This window comes from Heterocephalus glaber, unplaced genomic scaffold (assembly GCF_053883595.1).
Source record: "Heterocephalus glaber isolate CG9 unplaced genomic scaffold, H.glaber_assembly_v1.0 deba00001673, whole genome shotgun sequence".
NCBI lineage: Eukaryota > Metazoa > Chordata > Mammalia > Rodentia > Bathyergidae > Heterocephalus > Heterocephalus glaber.
Window position 1 is genome coordinate 41,602 of NW_028258410.1, and position 27,110 is coordinate 68,711.

General features: G+C 37.5%; 1 protein-coding gene and 1 pseudogene across 1 annotated transcript; one reads left to right on the plus strand and one right to left on the minus strand.

The window, feature by feature from the left end:
- Positions 1-339: 339 nt before the first annotated feature.
- LOC110343892 (mitochondrial fission regulator 2 pseudogene) lies at positions 340-1,477 on the plus strand (annotated as a pseudogene).
- An 11,602-nt stretch (positions 1,478-13,079) lies between these two features.
- LOC147822053 (olfactory receptor 14I1-like) lies at positions 13,080-13,511 on the minus strand. The gene has a single exon (XM_087197531.1). The coding sequence runs from the start codon at positions 13,509-13,511 to the stop codon at positions 13,080-13,082; it is 432 nt and encodes a 143-aa protein (XP_087053657.1).
- Between the last annotated feature and the right edge of the window lie 13,599 nt (positions 13,512-27,110).

Here is a 27,110-nt window from a genome sequence, read left to right on the forward strand (position 1 = left end):
AGGCTGGCAGAGTCGGTGCAGGATGTTGGGCTGCGCTTCCCGTGGCATCACCCAGGCTGAGTGCTGTGCTCCAGGGTAGAGCCCCGGAGGGCCCAGGCCCTTCACTGGGGTCGTTGTTACAGCCTGTGACTCAGGCCAAGGTGCCCTGGCCAGCTCAGAGTTGACTTCTGTATGCTTCCTCATCAACATTGACTCACGCTGGAAGTCTTCACTGGAGGGTGTGGATTTGGAGACTGGATTCTATAAAGCCCTCAGCTTCCTCATCCCGTGGTTGCCCGAGGCTCGGCTCTGGAGGAGCTAAGAAGAAACTGATGCTATTTCCCTAAATTTGCTTCACCAATGTCTCTCCTGTTGAATATCTTAAGAGAAATGCTGGCGTATTTTGATGTTCCCATAGACCAGACTTTGCTGAGTTGGAACAATATGGACTATGGCTCACAACCGAGTATTGTCCGTATTATTGGAAAAATGCTTCCTTTTGAAACCTGTCAAAGACCTAATTTTGAATTGATCCCGCCCTTGAACTCTATAGAGTCTGATAATTGTGGACCTATAGTTCCAACTTTTGCTGATATTTTGTGCCAAATGATGAAGAAGCCAGTTGTCTTAGATTTCAAAGTAGTGTGTGGAAAAATGAAGAAGAGGACAAAATTAAAACATTTCATTCTTCACAAAGAACTTGGAATCCATTGTCATCTGCTCAAAGGCAGAACAAACCAGTGAAAAATGATTTCCCTATAGATGTAGTTGCAATTAACAAAATAGCTGCCCTTGAAAATGAGCTAAGTCTTCTTTGCTCTCAGATTGTTGCAATTGTGGAAATGCAGGAACAGAGACATGGCACAAACTCTGTCTCTTTGAATTTAAATGACGTGCCCAGTGGTGCAGGACAAACTCCCTCATCAGGGGCAGCTCAAGCATGGGTGGAACCAAATCCGATCTCAGTGCTGCCTCCTCCTCCTCCTCCTCCTCCTCCTCCTCCTCCTCCTCCTCCTCCTCCTCCTCTTCCTCCTCCCCCCCCTCTCCTCCTCCACCGCTTCCTCCTCAGTTTCCTCCTTTCCAGCCTTCATGTTTTCTTCCCTTGCAACTAGGATCTACAGTTGGTGACTCAGATAATCCAGCTACTGAAATAAAAAAGCAGCACCCAGGAGCTAGTAATAATTATAGTCGTCATTCAAAAAGCTGGACAAATAAAGATGTTTTGAACATGTTAGATGTTCTAAAGGATCTGAATAAGGTTAAGCTTCTTCGTGCTGTCGAGTGGTCACCTGGCAGTAGACCCATTCATAAGAGGAAAAGACAGAGTTCACAATGGGATCCAGTGTTGGTAATATCACAGGCACTTAAGCAGAAATTTGCATTTCAAGTAGATGATTCCTTTGACAAAGAAAATAGATCTTGGGAGTCTTCTCCATTTTCTAGTCCAGAAACATCAAGGGAAAAAGAATATTATTTGTTTTCTACACAAGGGAAATGAACCTTGTGGTGCCCATAATCCTTCCTCTGAGGATTTGGACATCACATTTCACAGGCAGAGGGACAATAATCAAAGGGGAGAACTGCTATGCACAGAAGTCGTTGGCCAAAGTCACAAAGCTGTGTCTACACTTGGAAGGAAAGATTCAGAAATATGCTGGCCTGCCTTTTGCTGCCTTTCAAAGGATTTCATCTTCTGTTAAGTGAGGTTGAATGATGCTGTGGACTGAGAGATATCTGTGGCCAGCTTGAGGGAGACTCTTAAGAATACCAATGTCTGGCTTTGGAAGATCCTGCAGATAACTGGCTACTGAAGAGAGTTAGGTGTATGCCCCCCTCCTTGTATGTTAGTATCACTTAAAGCTGAATACACACTTCAGTGATTTTCTTGAGCAATTATGACTTCCTAATTTAAGAATCTTTAAAATCTTTTAAATGGTTTACTTGGCCTCCAGTAACTTGATTTTTAAAGAGGGTAAGATTATAATTTTTCATTAAGATAGTCATTGTTTTAATTGTATATGGTTGAGAATTCTAAAATTTATTCCCAAGGTAATAGTCTTAGAATTTGACTCTCAAGTGCTATAAAGGTGTTGCCCACATTTGCTGTATGAATACAAAAAAAAAAGATTTTTATAATATGCTTTCTATATCCTTTTAAATTCTGTAAAATCTGTGGTAATGTCTCCTACATCTTGATATTGTAATTTTGTATAATTGATATTGTGTAATAGGAAGAAAAGGTCTAAAGGAGCAGGGATAGTGGGAGGGGTAGGGGAAAGGAAAGAAGGGAAAAGAAAAAATATCCAAAAAGTAAAAAAAATGGAAACAAAATCATTGCAAATAGGGACAGGTGGAGGGAGTGAAGGGAGGGCAGGGGAAGGAAAAAAATAAGAACCAAGATACTCATGTAATGGCACAAGATCCCAATGATGAATGTAACTATTTTATACCTAAAATGTATCAATAATGTTAATGGTTAAAAAAAAAGCAAAATTGAGAGATTATAGTATTGAAAATATTAACATCTGCACTTTTAATACTTTATAGGTAATTACTTTGTCATTGCAAATTCACAATTATTCTTTTCATGTGTATAAAACTAATGATTTCCAGACATGGTACATTTATATGGCTTTCAATGTTTTCAAGTATTTTATAGGAATTTTTTGGTCTGGCTATTCGTCAATTACATGTATTTATTTTCTCTCAGTAGCCTTATTTCTCTAAAGAAAAAAATCCTCTGAGCACAGAATGTCAATCTCAAATCCAATGCTACCTGATGAGCCTGATACTGTGACATGGTGTACATCACTGCTGCAAACCACAGGATGGCGATTTTTAATTTCCTTCATCAAAATAACAGATGGGGTCATTTGAAACATGGTTTCTTTTCCAACTCTTCTTATTACATGTCCTTCCTTCTCAGTGCAAACAAATTCTCAAGGTTCCCTGAGCTAAATTCACCTTACATTTGCATTCTGCACAGCGTTTCCTGATCCTGTGCAGAAGAGGAAGTCCAAGGATTATCCCCTCTTATGTTCTTTGTGATACATTGGAATTATTTGGCCCACAATTTTAAAATGTGGATGACAGAATGAGCATGATTGCTAATTCTCCATAGCTGTGAAATGAGTGAAATATAATAATATATCTAAGAAGTCAGCATTATGATTTTATATTTGAAATCCCATTTTTATAAAATTTGACCATAATAATGACTATACTAGACATCTTAACATTTTTTGTTAATATTAAGACTATGTTTCCTTGCATGAATTTATTCCCATGAAATCCCTCAATAAATTTCATTAGCTTAAAGATTTTTTAGTTACCTTTGTAAATCCGGGTCAAGGAAATATTAAATTTGCATGTGTTGATACTCTATTCCAGGGTAAACTTCCCTCACTAGGATTTCTCCCTTTGGAACTGGGCCACAAGTAAAACACAGTGCCTAAGAAAACATTGGAAGAAGTAATTACATAAAATAGATACCAGAATCTGATACAGTCTGTCTATTCTACAAGTACACATACATCATGTGGAACTGAAATAGTTACCTTAGCTTAAGATTTTGAAGTCTGTATTTCACAGGTAGTAGTATGTGACTTATGTATTACTAATACTAATGGAAATGCAGAAATTCACATGCACAAAGTTACCTGAGCACTGAAGAACTGAGTCTAACCTCACTAACATGAATGTTGATTTTACTTGATGTGAAGAGAATTGATGAGATCCTTGCCCCTCCTTCTTTCTTACGTGAGTACATGTAAAGTCAATTCTCAGTGAGACTCCAGTGTGGACTGTGTGTGTAGCTGTGCTCCTGAAATACCTGTGAGCCTGGTGAGGGTTCACCAAGGATGCTTGTGGGTCACACTTCTGATGAGCTCTGAGTACAGGGTAATCCCAGCCTCCAAGGAGCCCATGTTTCATCCAGGCTCTAATTGGCCAGGAATCTTTGGCTACACCATTGAGATTAATTAAATTTCTAATAGAGTTTGTTAAAACATAGTTCATATGTATGACACAATAAAAAAGAAATATTTTTCACTGATTAGTGGAGTTTCAATGACTTTTCAAGTTCAGAATTGATTATAAAATCAATTTACTTACATTATAGTGAATCCCTGAAGTGTCGGCATTGCACATTCAGTCTGCTGTGATTGGAAGAGGGTTGTCATCCTCTGTGTCCATGCTTTCCAGAGATTCAATACAAAATGTTAAAAAAATCACACATAACCCATACTGAGGGTAAACATTTAAAATCAGACCATGAAAAATCCATTGGTAGGGTTTCACTTCCAGACCTTAAATTATTCTTTAAGAAATCAGATGTTGTTTTTTGGAATAAATGAAGAATACCAGCAATCTATAGAAGTACAATTACATTTTTAACTCTTTTGGTCCTATATTGATGCAAGGTAGTTTCTTTCTTGTTCATCCAATCTGACAAGCTGCCCTGGACAGGAGGTTTCTCCTCAGAGGAATATGACTCCTGCACAGCTTATCCAGGCTCAGGGACCAAGGCTCCCCTCCCCTGTCACCACAAAGCTTCCTTGTCTTCAGTGTACCTTTTATGATGGGACATGCAAAGATAGTGTAGCAAGTAGGAACTTGTAATCCTTCAGGAAACCTAGCACAACATTATGTGTGTCCTATATCTTGGTCGGCTTTGTCCTCAGCATAACAAAATGCCTGTGGTGGTGAATTTACTTGTTCAATGTATTTACTTATTCAACAGTTCTGGATTTCCCAGAACAGGGCATGGGCACTGGTGCTGGTGAGCACCTGAGGGCAGCTTGCTCTATTGAAGCAAATTTTTGGTAAACAGGTCACTACTGGAGGCACTCTATGAATCTCTTCTGAAGATTTTAACTTGAAATTTATTGACTCTCAGTAGCCCCACCATTTAAATCTTCCATCATCTCTCATTCCCTTCACAGTGGAGAAACTGTGTTAGGGGACAGACCATAAAGAAGCCACAGCACTGTATTAATCAGGAATATTTTCAAGATTTTTAAGGTTCTCTGGTTTGCCTTGTATGAAATTTAATCAATGTATCAAATATACCATTTGACTCTTTAGGGTTAGGTTTTATTTTCACACATTCAGATTGGTAGCTTCAATATAGTGCTACACAAAACTTACAGTTAAAGTTTGCACAGATTGAATAAGAAAATCAAACAAGAAATAACGCAAAAGTTCAGAGACAGATTCATAACTCTGATTTTCTAAACTTGAGTAACATTCATAAATAACTTAATCTTCAACAATGGAGCCTCAGACATGCATATTACTAGTCCTTCCATAGTGGTAGAAAGAAAGGCCCACAGTATCCTGCAGGGAACTCTCTTCTGTGTGTGTCCTGAACATAACTTTATCTATGAAGGATGTAATGACAGCATACATGTGAGCAAGTTCATGTTGCAGAAAGTGGAAAGGAATTTCTGTTGGTACCAGGATCACTCATAACTTATTGAAACTCAATATTTTTCTATAAATCTTAATTTGCACTAAAACACGAAGAAGAATTTGGCATTGGGCATAAAGACATCTAAGTGGACATCTTTTTGGAAAATGCTCCTACACTGGCTTGGCATAAATGTAAATGAAGTTATGACAAGAAATTTACCTCAAATATTGTCTATTGCAGCTAAAGCTATCATTGCTCAGAAAACTCCCCTTCTCTTTCTAAATTGATATAGACAATGGTATTTCCTTGAATCATCTTTTAGATAAACATCAGAAAGTGTGGTGACTAGTAACACCTAGTATTGTACTTGAATAAATCCATCAGGTGTGGTGGAAACTCTATTGAAAGTAATTGACACACAAGCTACTTAGGTGAATGATGCAAGTCCTTCTGGTGGCTCATTTATGATGTAATTCACTTTGATTGGTTGGTTTGCTCAGGGTTCTTCATAAAGAATATACTCAATCACTTACTATTATCTTCCTCAATCCATTGTAATTTTCTCCTTCATATGATGTAATTCTCAAGACTGTTACATGCCCAAATACAGATATCTACCACATGTCACATGGTCACACTATGGTTAGAAAATGGAAAAATGATAATATAGTCATCCAAGTAACTTGACATCGTGAATTGTGATTTCTGTACTAGGACCAAATAAATAAATGTTGACAATAACAGAGAGTAGAATCAATGCCAGGGGATTTGGACAATCATTCTAATGTGAGATACAGACTGATGATTCGGCTTTAATGTCAACTTAACTGGGTTGGGAGCTGCCTATGGTAAGAGTAAAGTGCATCTATGAGTGTATCTCTCCAAGTCAGGGAGACGGGACTGTAAGGTCTAGGTTTGGCCTCTGACTCCTTCCTTTCTGACATTATTCCTTTGCTTGGCACCTTGGCTTCATCATGGCCTTCTGCCATGATGTTCTAGACTTGGAGGTAGCTGTCCACAGACTAAATCCTCTTAAACCATTAGCCAAATTAAACCTCTACTCTTTTAAGTTGTGGGTGTCCTATGTTTGGTCCCAGAGATGGGACCATACCAGAAAAAAGACCAGGTGCACGGTCATTGATATGACTGTGCCTGACCAGAAGGCATAGAATTGGTTCATTGGAGAAGTTTGGTAAGTTTTGAAGCTGTGGGATAGAGAAGCCCTACAGTGTTGTATGCAGATCTTGATGGTGATTCTGGTTAGAGTTCAGTGAACCACAATGCTAAAATTAATGAGGACAGTAAATTCCAGGCTCAGAAAGTTTCAAGCAAAATAAGAATGGTTTAGGGAAGAAGAGAAAAGACCTGAATGTTACACATTCTAGCAAAAATAGTCAGTATTCTGCCCATGTCCTGAGCCTTTTTTCTTCTTTTTTTATTTTCAAGACCAATGAGACAGTTTATTTATGAACTTTATTTTCTTATATAAATTCTGTATTTCTCTGGACAGACAACCCTCATCTTATTGCTGTAATAGCACATCTGTAATTCCAAGCTATAGAACAAGTCTTAAGAAGAGGTTTGTATTTGTCAATATAGCACTGGTCTACCAGGCACTATAGAAGAGAGTGATGAGGAAAAGCCAGGGCCTGCTCAGCATAGGGTAGGGTGAGGAGGAGGCAATGGGAACTCCTTCCTGGCAACTGGTTTTATCCCAGGAAGGGCCACATGCAAATCTTACGTCTGGATTCTGGGAGAGGAAAGAGATGGAAGTCTGAGAAGCCCAATGCAATGCAAACTGCAGCTTGGCTCCCTATATTTCTGAGGGATGCAGGGACTCACCTTGCACTCACTCATCTGTAACTAATCACTCTGGCCTAGATGGTGCTCTGGGGAAACCATGGGACAGGAGTCATTACCAGATTTAGAATTAGCAGCAATTAATAAGCCACACACTGCCACCATTAGGTGAGTGTCATCCTATCACCTGAAAGGTATGCATCCTAGGGAGAGGTGCCATTCAGGACCCAGAGCTGGCCTGGCAAAATCTCTTAAGCTAATGGAGCTGGGACTTCAAACTGCTCCTTAGGGACAAGTGCCTCTAGGGCCATCCTAATTGGCAAAGCTCTGCTTTTAACCCAATGCATAATGAGAGCCTGGATAAAAATATAGAACAGAAAAAGTTTAAAATCTTAAATTTTGGGCCATATAAAAACACATGGACTGTTGCCATCAAATAAAGTTTGGTTGCAGTAGAGATTAGTGCCATTCTAAAGAAACCAAGTAGTTTGAACAGGAGCAGTAGAAAGATGACATCAATACACCCTACAAATTGGCAAGATCCCATTTATTGCTGGCTGAAGGGTGCTAAGTCTAAACATCATATGAGAAGTGAGCCCATGATTCCTCCTACTGAAGAAAGGCTGCCTAGATAATTGGTTCTCTTGGTGTTATTTTATGGCACTTGCCTATCCTAGCGGTCAGAGACTCCTGAAGCCATGATCCAGGGGGCTTGGCTCCTTCTCAACCTGGCAATGGCCTATGGCATCATGCATGTGCTGCTCATTGTTTTGGATGCAGAATGCAGGATTATGGGGCAAGAGGGATTCTAGCCAGAGGCCAGGATAAAAGCCTCTGAGATGTATTTCCATGAAGATGTGGGAATGAAGCCAAAGGTGCAGTGGAGATAGCAGGAAATCAGAGAGGCCAAGAGTGTAAATATCTCCCAAGGGAAGCTGGCAGCAACAAGCAGCATCAGCCCAAAGGGGAGGCTGTGTGTGCTGCAATGGGCAGTCATGGGGTGGGGCTGCCCAAGCCTGATGGACCTCACTAACACCGTGTGTGCTATGTACAAAATCAGAGATATAGGTCTTAATGAATTCACATATGACCATAACATCTATTTAAAGTAGTAAGTCATGATTGATTGAAGTTTAAAGTTAAAATGTATTAAAATTAAAGCAGTTAAAAAGATGAAAAGTGGGAAAAATATCTGCAATGGATGTATTGCAAAGAAAATTTGGTTTGAAGGATGCTTTTGGCAAATGTGGAATTAAAAACTGGAAAATCAATGGTAAGTATTTCATAAAATACCAGAAGATCTCTCCCTATATTAATAGGATTCTGTGCTGTGAAACAAAGAAGTAGCTAAATAAATTTTAACCATTGAGAGCTCTCTATATCAAAAACTCCAGCACTCTGAAAAAGGACATCAAAGACAATATCAGAAAATCAAAAAATATCTTCATTTGCTGTGTAAGCTGAAAAAATGTTGTCAAAATGGCCATACTTCCAAAATTGATACACAAATTTAAAAACATCCCAATGAAAAAATCCAAATATCATTTCTCACTGAAAAAAGTAAGCAATTCTAAAATATTTATGGAATCAGAAGGGACCCAGGATAGCAAAAGCAATCCTGGGTAACAAGAACAAAAAAGAGGGAGGCATCACACTCCAGGACTTCAAGGTACACTACAAAGCTATTATGGTAAAAAACATATTGGATTTTAACAGATTATTAATATTGGATTAAAAACAGACATGTGGCTCCAAGCAACAAAATATAGGCTGTGGAAACAACTCCATAGAATTTCAGCAATCTGATATTTGACAAACTAACCAAAAGCATACTCTGGAGGAAAGATATCCTCTGTAATAAATGGTAATTTGTAAGCTAGCTATTCATATTCAGAAAGTCAAATCTAGACCCATAGCTCACACAATGTACCAAACAAAATTTAAAATTGAGCAAAGATCTAAGTGTTAAAAGAGAAACACACTATCTGCTGGAAGATAAAATATGTAAATTTCTTGAACACAGGAATACATAAGTACTTTCTGAACACAACATCAATTGCACATCATAAAATACCAAGAATCAACAAATGAAATCATCTCAAAATTAAAAGCTTTTGGATGGTAAAGGAAACAACAAACAGACTGATGAGACAACCTGCAGGGTGGTAATATAGAGGACTAAGATTTAGATTATATAAAGAGCTAAAAATATTAGATATCCCCAAGTAAGACTGAAGCCAAAAATGGGAAACTGAAATGAATAGAAATTTCTCTGAAGAATTACAAATGGCCAATAAATGTATGAAAAATACTGAACATCTCTGGCCATTAAAAACTCAAATTTAAACAATACTGACATTCCACATTAACTCAGAAAGAGTAACTATCATTAAGAATTCAAGTAATAACATTTTTGGTGGGAATGTCAACTAGTATGACCACTGTCAAAATCAGTATGGAGATCACTAAAACAAGAAATTAAAATTCCATTTGACCCTACTATTCCCCTCCTAGATGTCTCTCTGAGAGAGCTAACCACATCCTATTACGGTTGATATATGCATACCCATGTTTATAGCAGCAGTGCTCATGAGAGCTAAATCTTGGAAGCAGCCTATATGTCCATCAATAGATGAATGGGTAAAGAACATGTGACCTGTGTACACATGGAGTAACACCCTGCCATAAAGAAGGATAAACCCAAGTATTTTAAAGAAAATAAACACAACTTGAGATCATAATTTTAAGTGAAGTCATCAGCTTCACAGCATAAATATCACATGATTTCTCTTATATGAGAAACAAAAAAGATACATGAAGAAAGATAAATGTAGATACTACAAAATAAGGAGATTGATTTTTTTTATGTCTGTGACAATGACATTTATTTAACACGTTCAGTATTTCACATCATACAAACCCTTAGATTCCCTTTATTCACTGGCCCATTTCTACAACAAACTTATCCAAAACACCATATCATAAAATTATTTACATTTTGAAAGGACAAGAATGCTTTTGCCCCTGCTAGTGCTATTCACACACAGTACTTCCACCACACTATACCTCATTAGAAGATCTAAAAATGTTTACCCTGTACTCTAGACTCTTTAGGAAATTCGAAACCTAGTAATGTTTATAATGGCATTAGCTCCTCTCACTACATGGTGACATTTTAGAAACCTTGATCTTCATCTTGCAACACCAAAAGGGCTTAACAACCCTGCTTTCCCCATTGCACTTTACAAAATAGGTTGCAGGGACTAGGAAAAGGGCCACATTATTAAAATGACTGTATAGAAAAGACATTTTTTAAAAGTCACAGCTCAAAATTTCTCTTTGTAAAATTCACACAAACTTACAAATATGAAATCGTTGTCCAGCTTGTTTACTTGGATTTTCTTCACTTGTATTGCACTGCACTGGTTATGTCTTTAGTAGAGCTGGAGGCTGAAGGAGGTCGAGAGGATCATTTATGATGTCCATTTTTGACACTTTCAGAAGCTACAGTTGGCTCTTCAGTTCAGGAGTTCCTGTGGCTTGGGATTTTAGACTTTTCAGCTAGGAGATAGATCTTCTGCAGAGAATGAGACCAAGAAATGGAGGGATGAGAAAGGAGTATAAGTGAACTAAATTAAAAGAAAAATAAAGATATGTTATGTGCATGTACCTACTTGCCAGGAAGAAGGCAATCATTGTATACTGCAAACATATCACACTGAAAATAAAAAGTAAAATAAGATAACACAGGATATGAATAAACTGACAGAACAGAGTGAAATGCAAATGCTTATAGCAAGGGCCACAGACTCAGAAATCTGTGTGGTCTCCAATGAGATCCTTATGATCTAAGTCTGTCCCAGAAAATTTGATGGATCCCATTTGACTTCATGTAGGGCAACTGGGTATGGTCCCTGTGTGGACAACAGAATACCCCAGCGTGATGGCTCATGAGCCCCCTGCTGCCTGAATGGACTGTCCTGAGGTCACAGCAGGCCTAGTGCAGAGAGGGGCAAAGGACAACAGAGCCGGAATAAGTCATAAGCACAGGAAAAAAAAGAACAGTGTAGGAAAGTTTGAGTGCCATATACTGGAAGAGAAAGCTATTTGCTTCCGGTCAGACAATTCATGGTTGATTTGGTAACAATAACAGAAATGTAACCCAAATCTATGGGGAAGAACTCTGTATAAAGAAGTACACTGGAAAATGTGGTCTTGGGTTCATCACAATGGCAGAAATGCAAAGCAGATGGCTGGCCAGAGCTCCTTCATAGATCACTAAGAACATCAGACCAGAGGAGACGTTGAGGTTTTGGGAGCTTGCAACATCCAGGATTACGAATTCTGTGAAGTTCTTGAGGTTGACTGTCTGCTGAGGTTCTCCTAGACAGCACATCTGGACAAAAATCTAGGCAAATATGGGACTGCTTGTGAGACACAAAATTTCCAATACTATACTTATTTTATAAACTAGGCTGCAAGATCAGGACTTGGGTGTCTGAAAAATAAACTTTTTCCATTGTCAATGAATTCATTTGTATGCAGTATTTGATGAGAAAAATGTAACACACATGCAAACATTAAGTGTCATTCCCCAAGTAAAACTCGATAGCAGTTATCTTTTTATCTGTCTGCTTGCTTCAGTCCAATGAAGATTTTTGTATATGTATAAATTTGAATAAATACAGCATGAGGTTGATCTATTCATCCAAAGCACAGGGAGACTTTAAAGTTTCCAAAATAAAAATTTTGTGAAGTTCAGTTGTTTTGTGTCCTAATTTTTACTGAGTGAATCAAAAGTGTTTTAGTAGATGCAGCAAAGGGGCCTATGAGGATCTCAGAGTTGATCAACCCATTGTGTCTTCAGCCCTGAGTTGTCCCCCTTCCTAATGACCTTGTCACTTATCCAGTCCTGAATGGAAGAGCGAGTGCACAGAGCATAGTGCAGAGAGAAGTGTCTTCTCATAGGACCACTCAGTACACTTCTCCAGGTTAGTCAGATCCAGTATCTGTGGTTCTCTCAACAGAACAGCTGTCTGTTAAAGTGGAACACATAAAGCATGCCCTATTCCCAATGATGCCTGTATTTGTTTTTATCATAATATATCACAAATATTTCCAAAAGATGTTGTCAATATAGACCAGACTTCTTTTGTTTCAGGAAAGAGATATAAAATATACAACATACCCAGCAAGAAAATTTAGACATAGATTTGTACTTTGCCATAACAAATACAACAGAGACACATTCCAACAAAAATAATGCACAGGGTCAGCTAAATATACTCAATCCACAGATCTAGATCACCATATAAGAATATACAAAATATGTGAATAAAACTACTTTCCAATGATAGATGAGATTTTTGTTTTGGTCAAGAAATTTTTCACTGAAAACTCAGGGAACCTGTGGAACATTCTTCCCAGAGCAGCATTGATCTCCCTGTTGCATAGACAGTAGATGATGAGGTTCATGAATGGGCGCACCATGTTATAGAACATGGTAGACAGCAGATTCTTAAGGGATGGTTTGTTTGCAATGGGACCGAAGACAACTATTGCCCCCAAAATGACAAACAAAAGGAGAATGGCCAGCTGTAGAGTACAGGTGGATATGGCTTTGTTACGGGTTTCCATGGAATGGATTTTAAGCAAAGTTGAAAAGATTTTGATGTATGACATAAATATAAAGGCTAAACAAGCTAAGAACAAACAAGTACCTACAAAAACCAATATAAATTCAGAATACTATACATCTGGTGATGACATCCTTAGAATTTGAGGAATATCACAGAAATATTGCTGGATCACATTGGTCTTGGTGAAGGGAAGCCTGAACATACAGCCTGTTGGAATAGCAGAGTAGACCAAACCAAAGCCCCAGGAGTCAGCCATGGCCTGGGAGCACAGACTCGGGGTGATGATGAGCCCATAGTGTAGAGGGTGGCAAATAGCCACAGTGGTCATAGGACATGACCACCAAGAGGGCAAATTCCAAAGCTGCAAAAAATGTAAATAAGAAAATCTGTGCAGCACACTCTTCCAGGGATATCATCTTACTACTTGTCTTGGAATTCACTACAGCTCTGGGAACAACAACTGAGATGCTGCCTAGGTCTATGACAGCCACATTGCTGATAAAAAAGTACATGGGAGAGTGCAGATGTGTGTCTGTCATGATGACAGTGACAGTCACAAGATTCCCTGTTAATGCTCCCAGATAAATCACTAAGAACAGCACACCTTGCAGAACCTGAAGTTCCCTGAAGCCTGCGACATCCATGAGGAGGAATTCTGTGAGGACGGTGAGGTTGTCCATGTCTGCCCACCTGCCATGGTCTTTGCAGAGTCTGAGGTTAAAGTGAGCAGAGGATGCTACAGGCAGAATGCAGTGCACCGATCAGAATTACAGAGTGACTTCTAACCAGGAATTCAGGAGAGAGTAAATGGAAAAAGGAAAGTATCTTGAAATCTAGTGAATATGCATATTTATGTTTTGGTTTTCTCTTTCCAAATGCTGACATCCTTTTAGTTTCCACATTCACAGGATGAGAGAATCAAGCAATACCATATTTAAAATGAAATCAAGTCCCAGGAATGTTTTATTTATTTTTAAAATTTTTATTTATATATTAATTGGTACATTTTAGGTATACAATACATTTACATTTATCCTGGGGTGTTTGTACCTGAACATGATGTATCTTAGTTCTTATTTTTTCCCCATTTCCTGTGCACCCTTCCCCCCCTTCCCTATTTACATAGACTTTGTTTCCATTTTTTTTCTTTCACATAATTTTTCCTTTCCTTTCTTCCCTTTCTCCTTCCCCTCCCGCCACCCCTCCATTTTTGGACATTTTCCTATTTCAAATTATCAATTATTCATTTTAATCATTTTCATCCTTATTTATACTTTCAGTTGCTCACACTAGAGATACTATTCGGTATTTATTTTTTCAGTTATTTCAAAATGACTTTTCTAATTTTACCTGAACACCTGAAATGTTTTTCCCATTTGCATCAGTTTTGTGTGTCTTTCCACACCTACTCTACAAGAGCTTCTCTGTCTACCCTGGGGGTTAGAAATCCCTCATCTCCTCCTCATTCTCTAGATCCTAGGATGGAGAGTGGCTCTGAAGGAGCACACTCTGTGGCTGATGCTGTCCTCAGTTTTCCCCTGACAGATCTAATGCATGAACCTTAGCCTCCTTTGACAATGACTTTTCTCTAAAGGACACCAGGCCAGTCATGCTACACCTTTCTCTCAATGCAGATGCTCTTCCAGACCTGTGTGTGAGCCCTTTCTTTTCCTCTTTGCACCATTATCTATGAAGGAGTGATTTCATTCTGGTAAAAATTCTATTTTCTTATTGAGAATGTATTGCTTGTTCCATTCTGATACCTCCTTGTCTGTATATTTTATCTGAAAGAAACCTGTTTGAAATAATCCTCCAAGATTCAACCTTCACTAGACATGGATTCTAATATTTAATGAGGTGACAACTTTCTCTGCAGACCTCCCCTGTGCTTGATTTTAGAGCTTTTCTAAAAATCTCTTTATTCTAAAATTATTTTAACCTTGATTCATTTACCTCTGCTTGTTTTGAAGCATGCAAACAATAAAAATTTTGCTGACTAATTTGCTTTTCAGTATTTAAATTAGTCATTTGGAGACATCTATTCTTCATATTTTATTTTCATTGGTAAAAAGAGAATTGAAGTACTATAATATTGAAAATATTTTCATTGGCATTTGTAATACCTTGTGATTACTTTGACATTACAAAAATATTTACCATTTTCCTGCCTTTTATGTGGATAATAATGATGATTTTCTTGCAGTGGTACATTCATACTACTTTCAAGTGTTTTACAAAAATGTTTTGTCTGATAATTCTCTGACTTACATGTGGTTTCTTTTAGCCTCGTTTGTAATTAAAAGACAATTGTTTGAGCACAGAATGTAGCTATTGAAAGGAAATTAACTTATTAAGCTGCTACTACTGACATGGTGTGGATCACAGAGGCAAACCACACTAAGACAATTTTATTTCCTTTGTCAAAATGACAGAAAAGGGTCATCAAAACTCTCAGCCTCATATTATATCTCTTCTTATTGCATCTCTTCTTATGTCCTTCCTCTCAGTGCAAACAAATTCTCAAGCCTTCCTGAGCTGAAATCACCTTACATTTCCAGTCTGCACAGTGCATCCTGACCCTGTGCAGAAGAGGAAATCCAGATTGCTCCCCTTTTCATTTTCTCAGTGATGTGTTGAAATTATCTGACCACAACTTAAAATATGAACAACAGAGTGAGTAAGGCAGTTCACTTGCAATAAGTTATTAAATGGGTGAAATAGCACACTTTATCTAAAGAAGCAACATTATCATGATAATACTGTATGAATTATAGTTATCATCAAATTGAGCATAACAGTGAGCACACTAGACCTCTCAATCTTTTTTCTTTTGCTAATTTAAGGGCTATGTTTTAACACTATGGTTTGATTTCCATGACATGCTCTTGTAAATTTCATCTGCTTAAAGGTTTGTTCTTTGTTTATTAACCTTTTAAACCCACCTCAAGTCATTCTTAAGTTAGCATGGCCTGATGCTCTGTTACACAGTAATAGTAAATCATTATGTTTCCTACCTTTTGACTTGGGCCTTAAATGAAACACAGCTCCTCAGAGACCATTTGAAAAACTAATTGCTCAAGATAAAATGTAGAATCTGGAACAATCTGTCTATTTTATAGTACACATACATCCTATGTGGCTGGGATAGTTACATTAGCTTAAGATTTTGAAGTATTTCATAGATACTTGTATGTGATTTATACATTACTAATGTTAATAGAAATACAGATATTAACATGTACAAAATTACCTGAGCAATGGATTAATGAGTCTAACTTCACTAACACGGATGTTGCTGTGTTCAGTGTTAAGAGACTGAATGGGATTCTTTCTCCTGCTTCTTTCTCCATTGAGTAATAGAAAACTCACTTCTCAGTGGGACTTCCAGTGTGGATCATGCAGGCCAACCTGCTTCTGAAATACCTGTGAGCCTGCTGAATCTTCGCCAAGGACACATGGGGGTCACAATTCTGATGAGCTCTGGAGACCTGGTGATCCCATGTTTCCTCCAGCCTCTAATTGGTGAGCATTGTTGGCCACACCATTGAGACTAATTAAATTTCAAATAGAGTCTTCAGAAGTAGTTTATATGTGTGACATTTAATAAAGAGTAAGCATTCAGATATGATTTGTGTTTTATAGGAGACTCAGTGAATTTTCTAGTTCACAAATTATTATCAAATTAACTACTTACCTTATACTAAATCCCTAAACTGTTGACCATGCAGTCAGTGTGCTGTGACTGGAAGAGGGATGTCACTCGGTGGGTTGAAGTTTTCCAAAGAACCAATACTTGATTTTAAAGAATCATGCATGACTCATACCAAAGGCTAGAAAAACTAAAATCAGAGTGTGATAAATTCATTCATAGAGCTTCAGTTCCCTATGTGCAACTATTCTTTTAGAAATAATAAGTTGTTTTGTGTCACTGTGGAATAAATTAAGAATATCAGAATTAAATGAGTGCATGAAGAAACTCCTACCCTTTCTAATCCTATATCAATCCAAAGCAATATTTTTCTTGTTGTTCATGCAAACTCATTGACTGCCCTGGCCAGCTGGCTTCTCCTTGGAAGCACATGACTCCTGCACAGCATGCCCAAGCTCATGGACTGAGGCTCCTCTCCTCTATTGTCACAGAGTTTCCTTTTTCTCTGTGTAGCTTTTATGTTTGTACATGGAAAGATCATGCATACCTAGGACTTTGTAATGAATAGTTTCTTCAGGAAGCCTAGGTGAACACTACATGTGGTGTGACTGGGTCTGTTTTTTCCATAGCATAACAAAATCCTTTTTATTTTCTTTTGTACCAGGGATTTAACTCAGGACCTTGTGCTTGTGAGGCAGGCAGCAGGACCACTGAGCCAAATTCCCAGGCTTAACATTATTTTAAAATGCATTTCTTAGCAAGAAGTTTTGAAGATCCAAGTGCATGGCACAGGCACTGGATTCTGATGAGCAGCTAATGTCAGAAAGCAGCACATGGAGAGAGAGAGAGAGAGAGAGAGAGAGAGAGAGAGAGAGAGAGAGAGAGAGAGAGAGAGAATAAGAACAATGTGATTAAAGATAAAGGAAAAGAGTGGAGTGGGGAAGATGGGTCTTGGTCCCAGCTGCTTGGTCTTTATTTATTTCCATTAAGTTTATTGGTACATTTTAGGTTGGGATCTTGTACCTTTACACGATGTATCTTGGTTCTTTTTTTTTCCCCATTCCCCTGCCCTCACTTCACCCCCTCCACCCTTCCCTATTTACAAAGACTTTGTTTCCATTTTTTCCTTTTCTCATATTTTTTCTTTTCCCTTCTTTCTTTTCCCCTACCCCTCCCACTTCCCCTACTCCTTTAGACCTTTTCTTTCTATTTCAAAATATCAGTTATACATTTTGATCCTTATTTACACTTTTAGTTTTTCACACCAGACAAACTATTTGGCATTTACACATGAGTGTCCTATTTATTATACTTAAGTGTATGGCCTCAACATACATCAATTTAGCTATAAATATCTCTAGTTTCTCATTCTTTATGGCTGAGAAGTAATCTGTTTTATAAAACAAACCTATCTTGTTTATCCCGTCTCCAGTTGATGTTCAATTGGGCTGTTTCCAAGTTTTAGCTATTACAAACTGCCTAGCAGCTTGGTCTTTTGAAACAATGTCCTCTTTTTCCAAAAAGTTCCTTGCTGTGAGAAGAATATTAATCTTTTCTGAAGATTTTACTCCATAATTCACTTACCTCTCCATAGGCTGAACATCTTAAAGGTTTTATCATCTCTTGTTACCCCTACATAGGGGAACCTGCCTACAGGATGTGAACCTCTCAATCACAGCATCTTATTTGTCAAAAGTGTTTTCGTATTAAAAGTTGTCTGATTTATCTTTTAACTGATTTCACTGATGTATCAAGTGTAATATTTGATCATCTAGGGTTAGACATTTATGTTCACAAATTCAGATTGTGAGTTTTAACTTAGCACTAGGCAAAAGCTACATTGAGGATTTTAAAACTAACCTACATCAGAAATTGAATAAGAAAACAAAAGGAAAGATAACAGAATATATAGACAAATTCATAATCCTGATCTTGTGGTCTTCAGTGGCATTCAAGTCTATCTTACACTTAATAAATGAGCCTCACACATGTATATAACTAGTGCTTCCCTAATGGTGGAAACAAATGTCCTAAGCATCCCACAGGAAGCTCTCTACTGTGGATCTCCAGGATAGGTTTGAAATATGAAGGATGCAATGATCCACCATATATTTAGGCATGTTTGTATTGCAATAAGTGGAAATTTGATTAGTTCTATTTTCACTCTATAGCTAATTAAAAGTGAACATTAGTGTATAAGTCTTAAATTGCACTACGTGTGAAGAGGAATTTGGCCTCTGACATAAACCCACCTAAATGAGCATCTGTTTGGAAAATGCTCATAAGCTGGTTTTGTATAAATGTTAATAAAATTATAGTAAAATCTATCACAAGTATTGTCTACTACAGCATAACAACTTATTACAGAGTATAATGTTGCCAAGAAAACTCCAATTCTCTTGCTAAATTTGTTTTAGATAACATGACTTTATTCCACTATCTGTTTAGTGTACAGGTGGAAAGGAGTGGTAGCCAAAACCTCCTGCTGTAGTTGGATAAACACATCTGGTGCGGCAGAATCTCTGCTGAAAGAATCCAACATCTTAGCTACTTATGTCAACAATGCAAGTCCTTCTTTGGCTCATTCAGGGTGTATTTACATTTGCTTCTTTTATTCATGAAAGTTCTTGATGCATTAGCTCAGTCACATAGTTATTACCTTCACCCTAGACATTCTAATTGTCTGCTTCCTGTTCTGTGTCATCCTAGAGTGATGCATGCTCATATAAAGCCATCTATTACATGTCATGTGGTCTCACTATGCTTATGATAAAGATGAAAATAAGAATATAAAAATCATCCAAAGAATTTGACATATGAGTTATAAATTCCAAACTAGGACCAAATAGGTAAATTATACCAATGATCGAAAGTGCCACCAATGCTCAAATATTTAGCAATCTTTCAAAAGTGAGAAACTGACTGTCATTAAGCTTAAGTGCCGACTTGACTTGGATGAGAGCCCCCTGGGTGATTAGTTAATCTCACTTCTGTGTATCCAGCTGGGTCAGGGAGGTGTGCCCTTACAGTCCATATATGGTTCCTGGTTCCTTCCTCTCTGAAGCTAATTCCCTGCTATATTTTCTGGCTTTGTCACAGTCTTTTGCAAGGAATGAGTCCTCTGAAACCAAGAGCCAAATTAAACCTTTATTCTTTTGAATCATGAGTGCTATATATTTAGTTCCAGAGATGAGACCTTACAGAAAATAGTGACTGTTAGTGGAGTCATTTCTGTAACTAAGCCTGACTGTAAGTTTTTGAATGGTTTTGATGGAAGACTTTAGAAACATTTGACGATGCAGGCTAGGGAAGCCATAGAATGCTGTGAGCAGAGTTTGGTAGTGATTAAGGTTAGAGTTCAGAGCATTAGAATGCTACTGAGAATGTGGACAGTAAAGACCAGGATGGGGAGGTTTCACTGGGTTTGAGGATAAGTATAAGAAAGTAGACTAGATGACATGCATATTGCACACTCTCATGTTCTTATAAGTTTGTGTTATTGCTGGATGACACTTGGCAGCAGCAGTCACCATATTTTGGGAAGATCTCATACAGACACTGGAGAGGGGACTTGCAGAACTGCTTCATAGAGTGGGAGAATAATGGTATTAGGAGGAGGATTCTGAGAGGGATTAATGCCAATGTGTCTTTTACTACTGTAAGTCTTAAATATTTTAAACACTCATTGTGTGTTTTGATCATACCTTGTCTATAGCATAATTTGTTCATTTATCATGTAGTGATAGATGTTTGGTAGCTCTCTGACTTTTGTCTATTATGTATAAAATTGCTATAAACACTGCTTTACAAGATTTTTGTGTGGACATGTACTACTATTTCTCTTGGGAGTAGAATTGTTCATTTGAAATAGAATTCTTAGGTCACAAGATAATGGTACACTTAATCATGTGAGGAACTTTCACACTTCCACATGGGCTGCAAATTTTCATTACTGTGAGGAGGTGAGGATGGGTCCAATGTCTGCGTATCTCCTCTACCATGTGTTATAATCACTATAGAGTCTCTGCATTTCTCAGGGTGTGGAGTGTTACATCATTCTCACTTTAACTTTCACTTTCTGATTGAGAAGTCATTTGAATCATCATTTAAATGCAGTTTTAGACATTTATAACTCTTGTTTGGAAAATGTGTACTCAGATTATTGCTTACATTTAATTGGATGCTTTGACTTTAATCATTGAATTATAAGAGGTCCAATATATTCCACTTTTCAGTTCCTTGTCATACATGTATTTTGCCAATAATTTCTCCCATTGTGTGGGTAGTATTTTAAGCTTTTTTTTAACTATTTAGAACTTTTTAAATTGAAGCTAAATGTCCCTAAAATAAAATCTCCCATACTATTCAGGTTTATGTATATAGCTCACTAGTGCTATTTATATTCACATTGGGAACTCTTTTCCAGAACACTCTTTATCTTGCAAAACTGAAAGTCTCTATCCATTTAACAACTTTCCCTTCCTGCCTTTGTCAAGCTTCTATCAACCACCACTCTACAGTATTTTCTGTCTCATTCAATTTGACTTTATTAGATTATTCATATGAGTGGAATCATACAAGACTTGGGTTTTTTCCTGATTAAACTAGGTCAACATGCCTCATGTAGGAAACTAAACTGTCCCTCCTTTTTCCCCTGACCAAAACTCCTACATAAATGTTTTTCTTTTATATTTTTGTTCTCACATCCTTGAGTTGAAAATACAAGGCAAAGAGTTTCTCAGTTTGCCACTGTTTTCCTGAGATTTTCACATGCTGATGATCTCAGTAAAGCAGTTCCTCTGGGCCTCTTGGAGTATAATGTGAACTTCAACTCTGAGTAATCTTTGATCATCTGTGCTACCACAGTCAAATACTAAAACAAGTGGTGCCTCATGTGAGGAAAAACTGAGGAAGAAAATGTGAGCATGAAATAGCAAAGTAATATGCTATTGCTGATTGGCATAGAGGACTGATGTCTCACAGACTGAAATGGAATAAAGACATCCAACTCTGCACCTTAATCTTGTGGAGGGGACATAGATGGCCAAGTAATATCCTAGAATTTCTAGAGTGATATCTAAGGCTAATATTTTCAACAAAGATCTTTTTTCTTTTGGTACCAGGGAACGAACTCAGATCCTTGTGCTTTCATGGCAGGTGGCAGAACCATTGAGCTAAATCCCTGGCCCAATACAGAGTTCTTTTAACTGTCCAATTGCCAAATGATTAGTGGGCAGTTTGTTTTTATTTTTGGTCTTTTACTTTTATTTATGTTGCTTTGCTATAAAATGGATCAAACTTTATCTACAAAGAAAAATATATTTAAGCAACATTTGCAATGCCTCTGAACAATATCTAAAGTAAAGTTTCTGGAACTCAACTTGTTGAACTCTTCATTGTTATTCATCATCTATGCCCTTGGTTTCTTTTGGAGGGAAGTCTAGAGGTGGAGAATTGGAAATATGGGGGACTAAAATTAAGCTAGTCTTTAGTTCCTGTAAAATTTGTTCATCATGCTGGATTGCACCTTGCAGGATCACTATTTTCTCTATTTAAACAAAGATAGACTCTTTTACAAAGCTTCCTCCCCCTCGCTCAGCTACCTCTGAAAACCACCTTCAGCCTCCAACCTCCTAGGGGACCAAAAAGTGTGGCCAAATGCGAGTACTCTAAATTACAATCCTGTATGCCAATTGGAGTTGTTTTTCCTAAAAAAAGGCTAAAGACAATAAAAGTGAAGCCAGTATATTATACTAAATTAGGATAAAGTCATCAGTAAGAAGGAACCATCATCATTAATTTTACAAAAGGTCAAGGACACCATGGCCAGAACCTCTAAGAGTACACAGTGATTTATAAGCAATTGTGTTGTGTGTGTTTATGTGTTGTGTTTGTTTGTACATCTGTCTGTTCAATCTGTGCTAATAACTGGTTCAACATCTATAGATGCTTTGTTTAAGCTCAACAATTATTCTTTTTTGACTGTTATGACATTTTCATGTGAAACTGTTTACATAAGCTCCCAGACAAGAACTTATTCAAATGCTTGTGCTTCACATAGCTTAACAATGGGCTAATTTAGATCAATTATTGAAGGTGAAATGTCTTTAAGGTTAATGACATGTTTCTACTCAAGTTAGCCAATCAAAATGATATCAAATATTGGTTTTATAAATATAATCCCTATTATCTGTATGCAATAATTTATGTTTTCTCCTGCGTATTCAAGACATAAACATGAAAATGAAACTGAATTCATACAATAAAGACAGGACTCTCATGAGTTAAAAATAACAACACACAGCTTCTAAAGTCCAGCATGCCAGTTGGTATATGTGGCTCCACTCTTGTAAGAGTATAAATTAAAGCCTCACTTTTGTTGCCTCTGTAGTCCAACTTAGTTCTGAATAAGTAAATTTATTTCTCCCAATTTTGTGCCTCATGGACTGGAAGCTGGGAAATTTATTTCTCATGATTCTGCCCCCATTTTGGGGTGGCACACTCCACCATAAGATTCTGTCTTCACACAGGAACTGTAGAGCACCCAAGAGTGTTGTTCTAATGACCTCAAAACTGATGCAGAGGGAGATAATACAAACAGCTGAAGTGACCAAGGAATGTCATGTAGGACCCAAAGTAGAAAATTGAGCTATAAGTACTGCCTCTTGGAAGTTTGAGTATCTTTTAGAGTCAAATATGTCACTGGGTTGTCTTATTTGGAGGTTAAATACATACAGGAACAATTCAGGTGAAAGGGGATTAAGAGAAACTCAGTAGTACAAATCAACTCAAAATAAAAAATAAAATTAGGGAAAAATAGGTAGGGAAAACATTATTCCTGTGTATTGCACCAGATTGTCTGCTGGATATAAATACCATTTGCTAAATATGCTAGAGCCCTTTGTTACAAATCTTATCTAATTGATAAATCTACTTTTGTATTCCAATGTGAGTTGCCATTCTTGTTTAATTGATATGCTGAAACATTTTTTGTGCATTGTAAATTCTTATAACACAGTTACAACATTAATTAGCTCTTTTGCTGTTTTGATGAACATAAGAAAATTACTCAAGATTGCTGGAAAATTTTTTCACAATCAACCAAATTTAAAATAAAACAATCTGAGACTAAAGGGGTGGGGGAAATAGAAGAGCACTTTAAAATTCATAAGGCCTTTGCAAGGGTTGTTATGGAAATATTATGGTAAATAGAATAGCTAAGAAAATATGGAGAGAGCTATAAATAGATATTTTTTGATGATTTTTTTGATGATTTAATATGATAAAGTGGTTTTTTTCCTTCCAGGAAAAGAACACAGAAATTCCAACAGACATAAAAGGTTAAATATGTGGAGAAAAAGTTTGTAGAGGATACAATTTATACAAAAAGAATATGTCTGCTTAGTTATTTTGATTTGCTCTTGGTTTTGTTGAGCCCAAGTTGTTTCTTCTAAAAAATCCTTGTTACTCGAGGACGATTAGGAAGCTAAAACCCTGACTCTCATCACTCACTTCCTTCCTTGTCTGCTGCTTTCAGACAAAGGCAATAACTCTCATTTCTGAGCTTTTTAGTTTTTCTAAACAAGAGATTTTCTGCTTGACTAGCAGAGGTACCTAGACTGGTCAAAGACAAGAAGCAGAGCAAAACTGCCTCCTTGGGCAGTTCTGATCTGATCCAGATTGTGGCACTCATTATTGCTGACTCAGAGTATATTAAATATATTTATGTTCCCCAAATGTACATGTCTTCACAGAAACAAAACTGAAAATCTTCCCATTATACTGGTCACTTCCAGGCTAAAATTATTTTTGGTGGTAAATGTTTAAGATCATATATCTGGTTTCCCCTTGTTTTCTAATTAATTGTGATAAAATATCTATTTCAATCCGACATGAGAAATGCAGCCAAAAGATACAAACACTTTTTCAGGGTTATGCTTATGTGATTGTTATGTCTATGTCATGCATATGTTACATACATGCTCAAACACTGTATAGTCCAAACAATGTCACATAAACTATGTATAGAGAGATACATTCATCTTAGGTTCCACTCTATTAAAAAGCAACAAGTGTAGAAGGGCTGGGGATTTAGCTCAGTGTTTCTGTTGCCTGCCTTACAAGTGAGAGGTCCCAAGTTCGATCCCCAGTACCAAATAAAAGTAGATAAAATTTTCTTCATGTATTTTAATATCATGATATCATCAGAGTTGTAAAGTTGATATGTTTTGTTTCCCTTTATATCAAGTTTTCTCTATAAAAGTTTATAATTTTTCTCTGTTAACATTCTATAGGGATTCAACTTCTAAGATGTCCATGATTATTAAAAATTAACAGTTCCCTAATTAACCCCTCAATATTTTCACTTATTCAGCATAAGTTGTGGACAAGCTACAAGTGCATAATAGAATGAAGAGAACTTCTTTCATATGTTTAGACATTTACAAGAACTTATCAAGCAACACACTGTGCTATTTTATGCTGTACATATATACTCTCACTCTAGCCTTCCTGGCCCTTTAATGGAAGGCAATGCTCTGGGATGACATTCTTGTTTCTCATCAACTCTTTCATCCAGGGACTAAAGAACTTGTCCACTCCTTCCTCATCACAAGTAATCAAGATGAAAAAAATGGTACATACATGTCCCAAATGCCAGAAAGAGTTAAGATGTATTCCTCAAACAGGAGGATAACACAGATAAAAAGACAATAAAATTTAACAAACACAACTCATCATAGTGCTTTTGATAAATATAAATCTATTCATGTTTCTAAAGATAGCTGCTCTGATTAAATTTATGCCTCCTTATGGCAGGGGGTATCACGATCCCCAATCTGCAACTATACTACAAAGCTACTGTGATAAAAACAGCATGGTACTGGCAAAGAAACAGACTCAAGGACCAGTGGAACAGATTAGAAGATGCAGAAACAGCACCAGACACACTCAGCCATCTCATCTTTGATAAAGGAGGCAAACACACTCACTGGAGGAAAGATAGCCTCTTTAATAAATGCTGCTGGAAAAATTAGGCTTTAACTTGCCAAAGATTAAAACAAGACCTGTATCTCTCACCATGCACTAAACTAAAATCAAAATGGATTAAAGATCTAAATATTAAAATAGAAACTCTGAACTAGTTGGAACAGAGGTTAGGTAGAATCCTTGAAGACATCAGTGTAGGAAAAGATTTTATGAACAAAACCTCAGTTGCCCGTGAGCTAGCACAAACAATCAACAAGTGGGATCTCTTCTTATTAAAAGGCTTCTCCACAGCAAGAGAAACCACCAGCAGTGTGAAGAGACAACCCACAAGGTGGGAAAAAATCTTCACCTGATCTTCCTCAGACAAAGGTCTACTATCTCGAATCTATAAAGAACTTAAAAAGATCAGACCTCCCAAATTTAAAGGCCCAATCCAAAAGTGGGCATCTGAAATGAACAGACATTACTCACACAAAGAAGTACAAATAGCAAATAAATACATGAAAAAATGTTCAACATCACTGGTCATTTGAGAGATGCAAATGAAAACAACACTGAGATTCCACTTCACTCAAGAAAGAATGGCTGCTATCATGAAATCAATCAATAACAAATGCTGGAGGGGCTGTGGGAAAGAGGAACCCTGCTCCACTGCTGGTGGGAGTGTAGACTGGTGAAACCACTGTGGAAATCAGTATGGAGATACCTCAAAGAACTAGGACTGGAAGTCCCATTTGACCCCGCTATTCCACAGCTGGGGATTTTCCCCAAAGAATTAAAATAATCATACCACAGTGATATATGTGCACCCATGTTCATAGCAGCACAGTTTGTAATAGCTAAAACTTGGAAACCACCCAAATGCCCATCAACTGGAGAGTGGAGAAAGAAAATGTGGTTTTCTTATAAAATGGAGTACTCAGCCATAAAAAATGAGAAATTAGAGACATTTATAGCTAAGTGGATGCACATTGAGGTGATACTCTTAAGTGAAATAAATAGGACACACATGTATAAATACTGAATAGTTTCTCTGGTGTGAGAAACTGAAAGTGTAAATAAGTACTAAATGTATAATAGGTAATGTGAAATAGGAAGAAAAGGGGCAAAGGGAAAGGAAGTGGGAGGGGCAGGGGAAAGGAAAGAAGGGAATGGAATTAATATGAGAAAATGGAAAAATAGGACCAGAATCTTTGTAAATAGGGAGGAATGGAGGGTTGAAGGGAGTGGTGGGCAAGGGTGAAAAATAAGCACCAAGAGAGATTATGTAAAGGTGCAAATTGCCAAAAAAAAAAAAAATTATGCCTTCTGAGGTCTCAGGCATGGCTTGCATCCCTGCCCCTATCTGACACTCTCCCAGCCACCACCAGCCAGGTGAGATAAGCAGCTTGAAGCTCCATGGCAGTCCCAGAACCCACCCATAACACGGTGACATCCTCTTAGCCATGCAGGCACCTCTAAGGCCCAGTCTATTCCCCCGCAACCCCCGTGTGCCTCTGGGCTTCTGGCTTTTCTACTATCTGGTCCCGCACTACAGAGGCACAGGGGATTATAAAGATTATTGTCCTGAGTGCCACAAGATAGAGCAGAAGTCAGTAACAGAAGAGGGCTTCTCAGGCTCTTTGATGAAAACTGAAGCTCA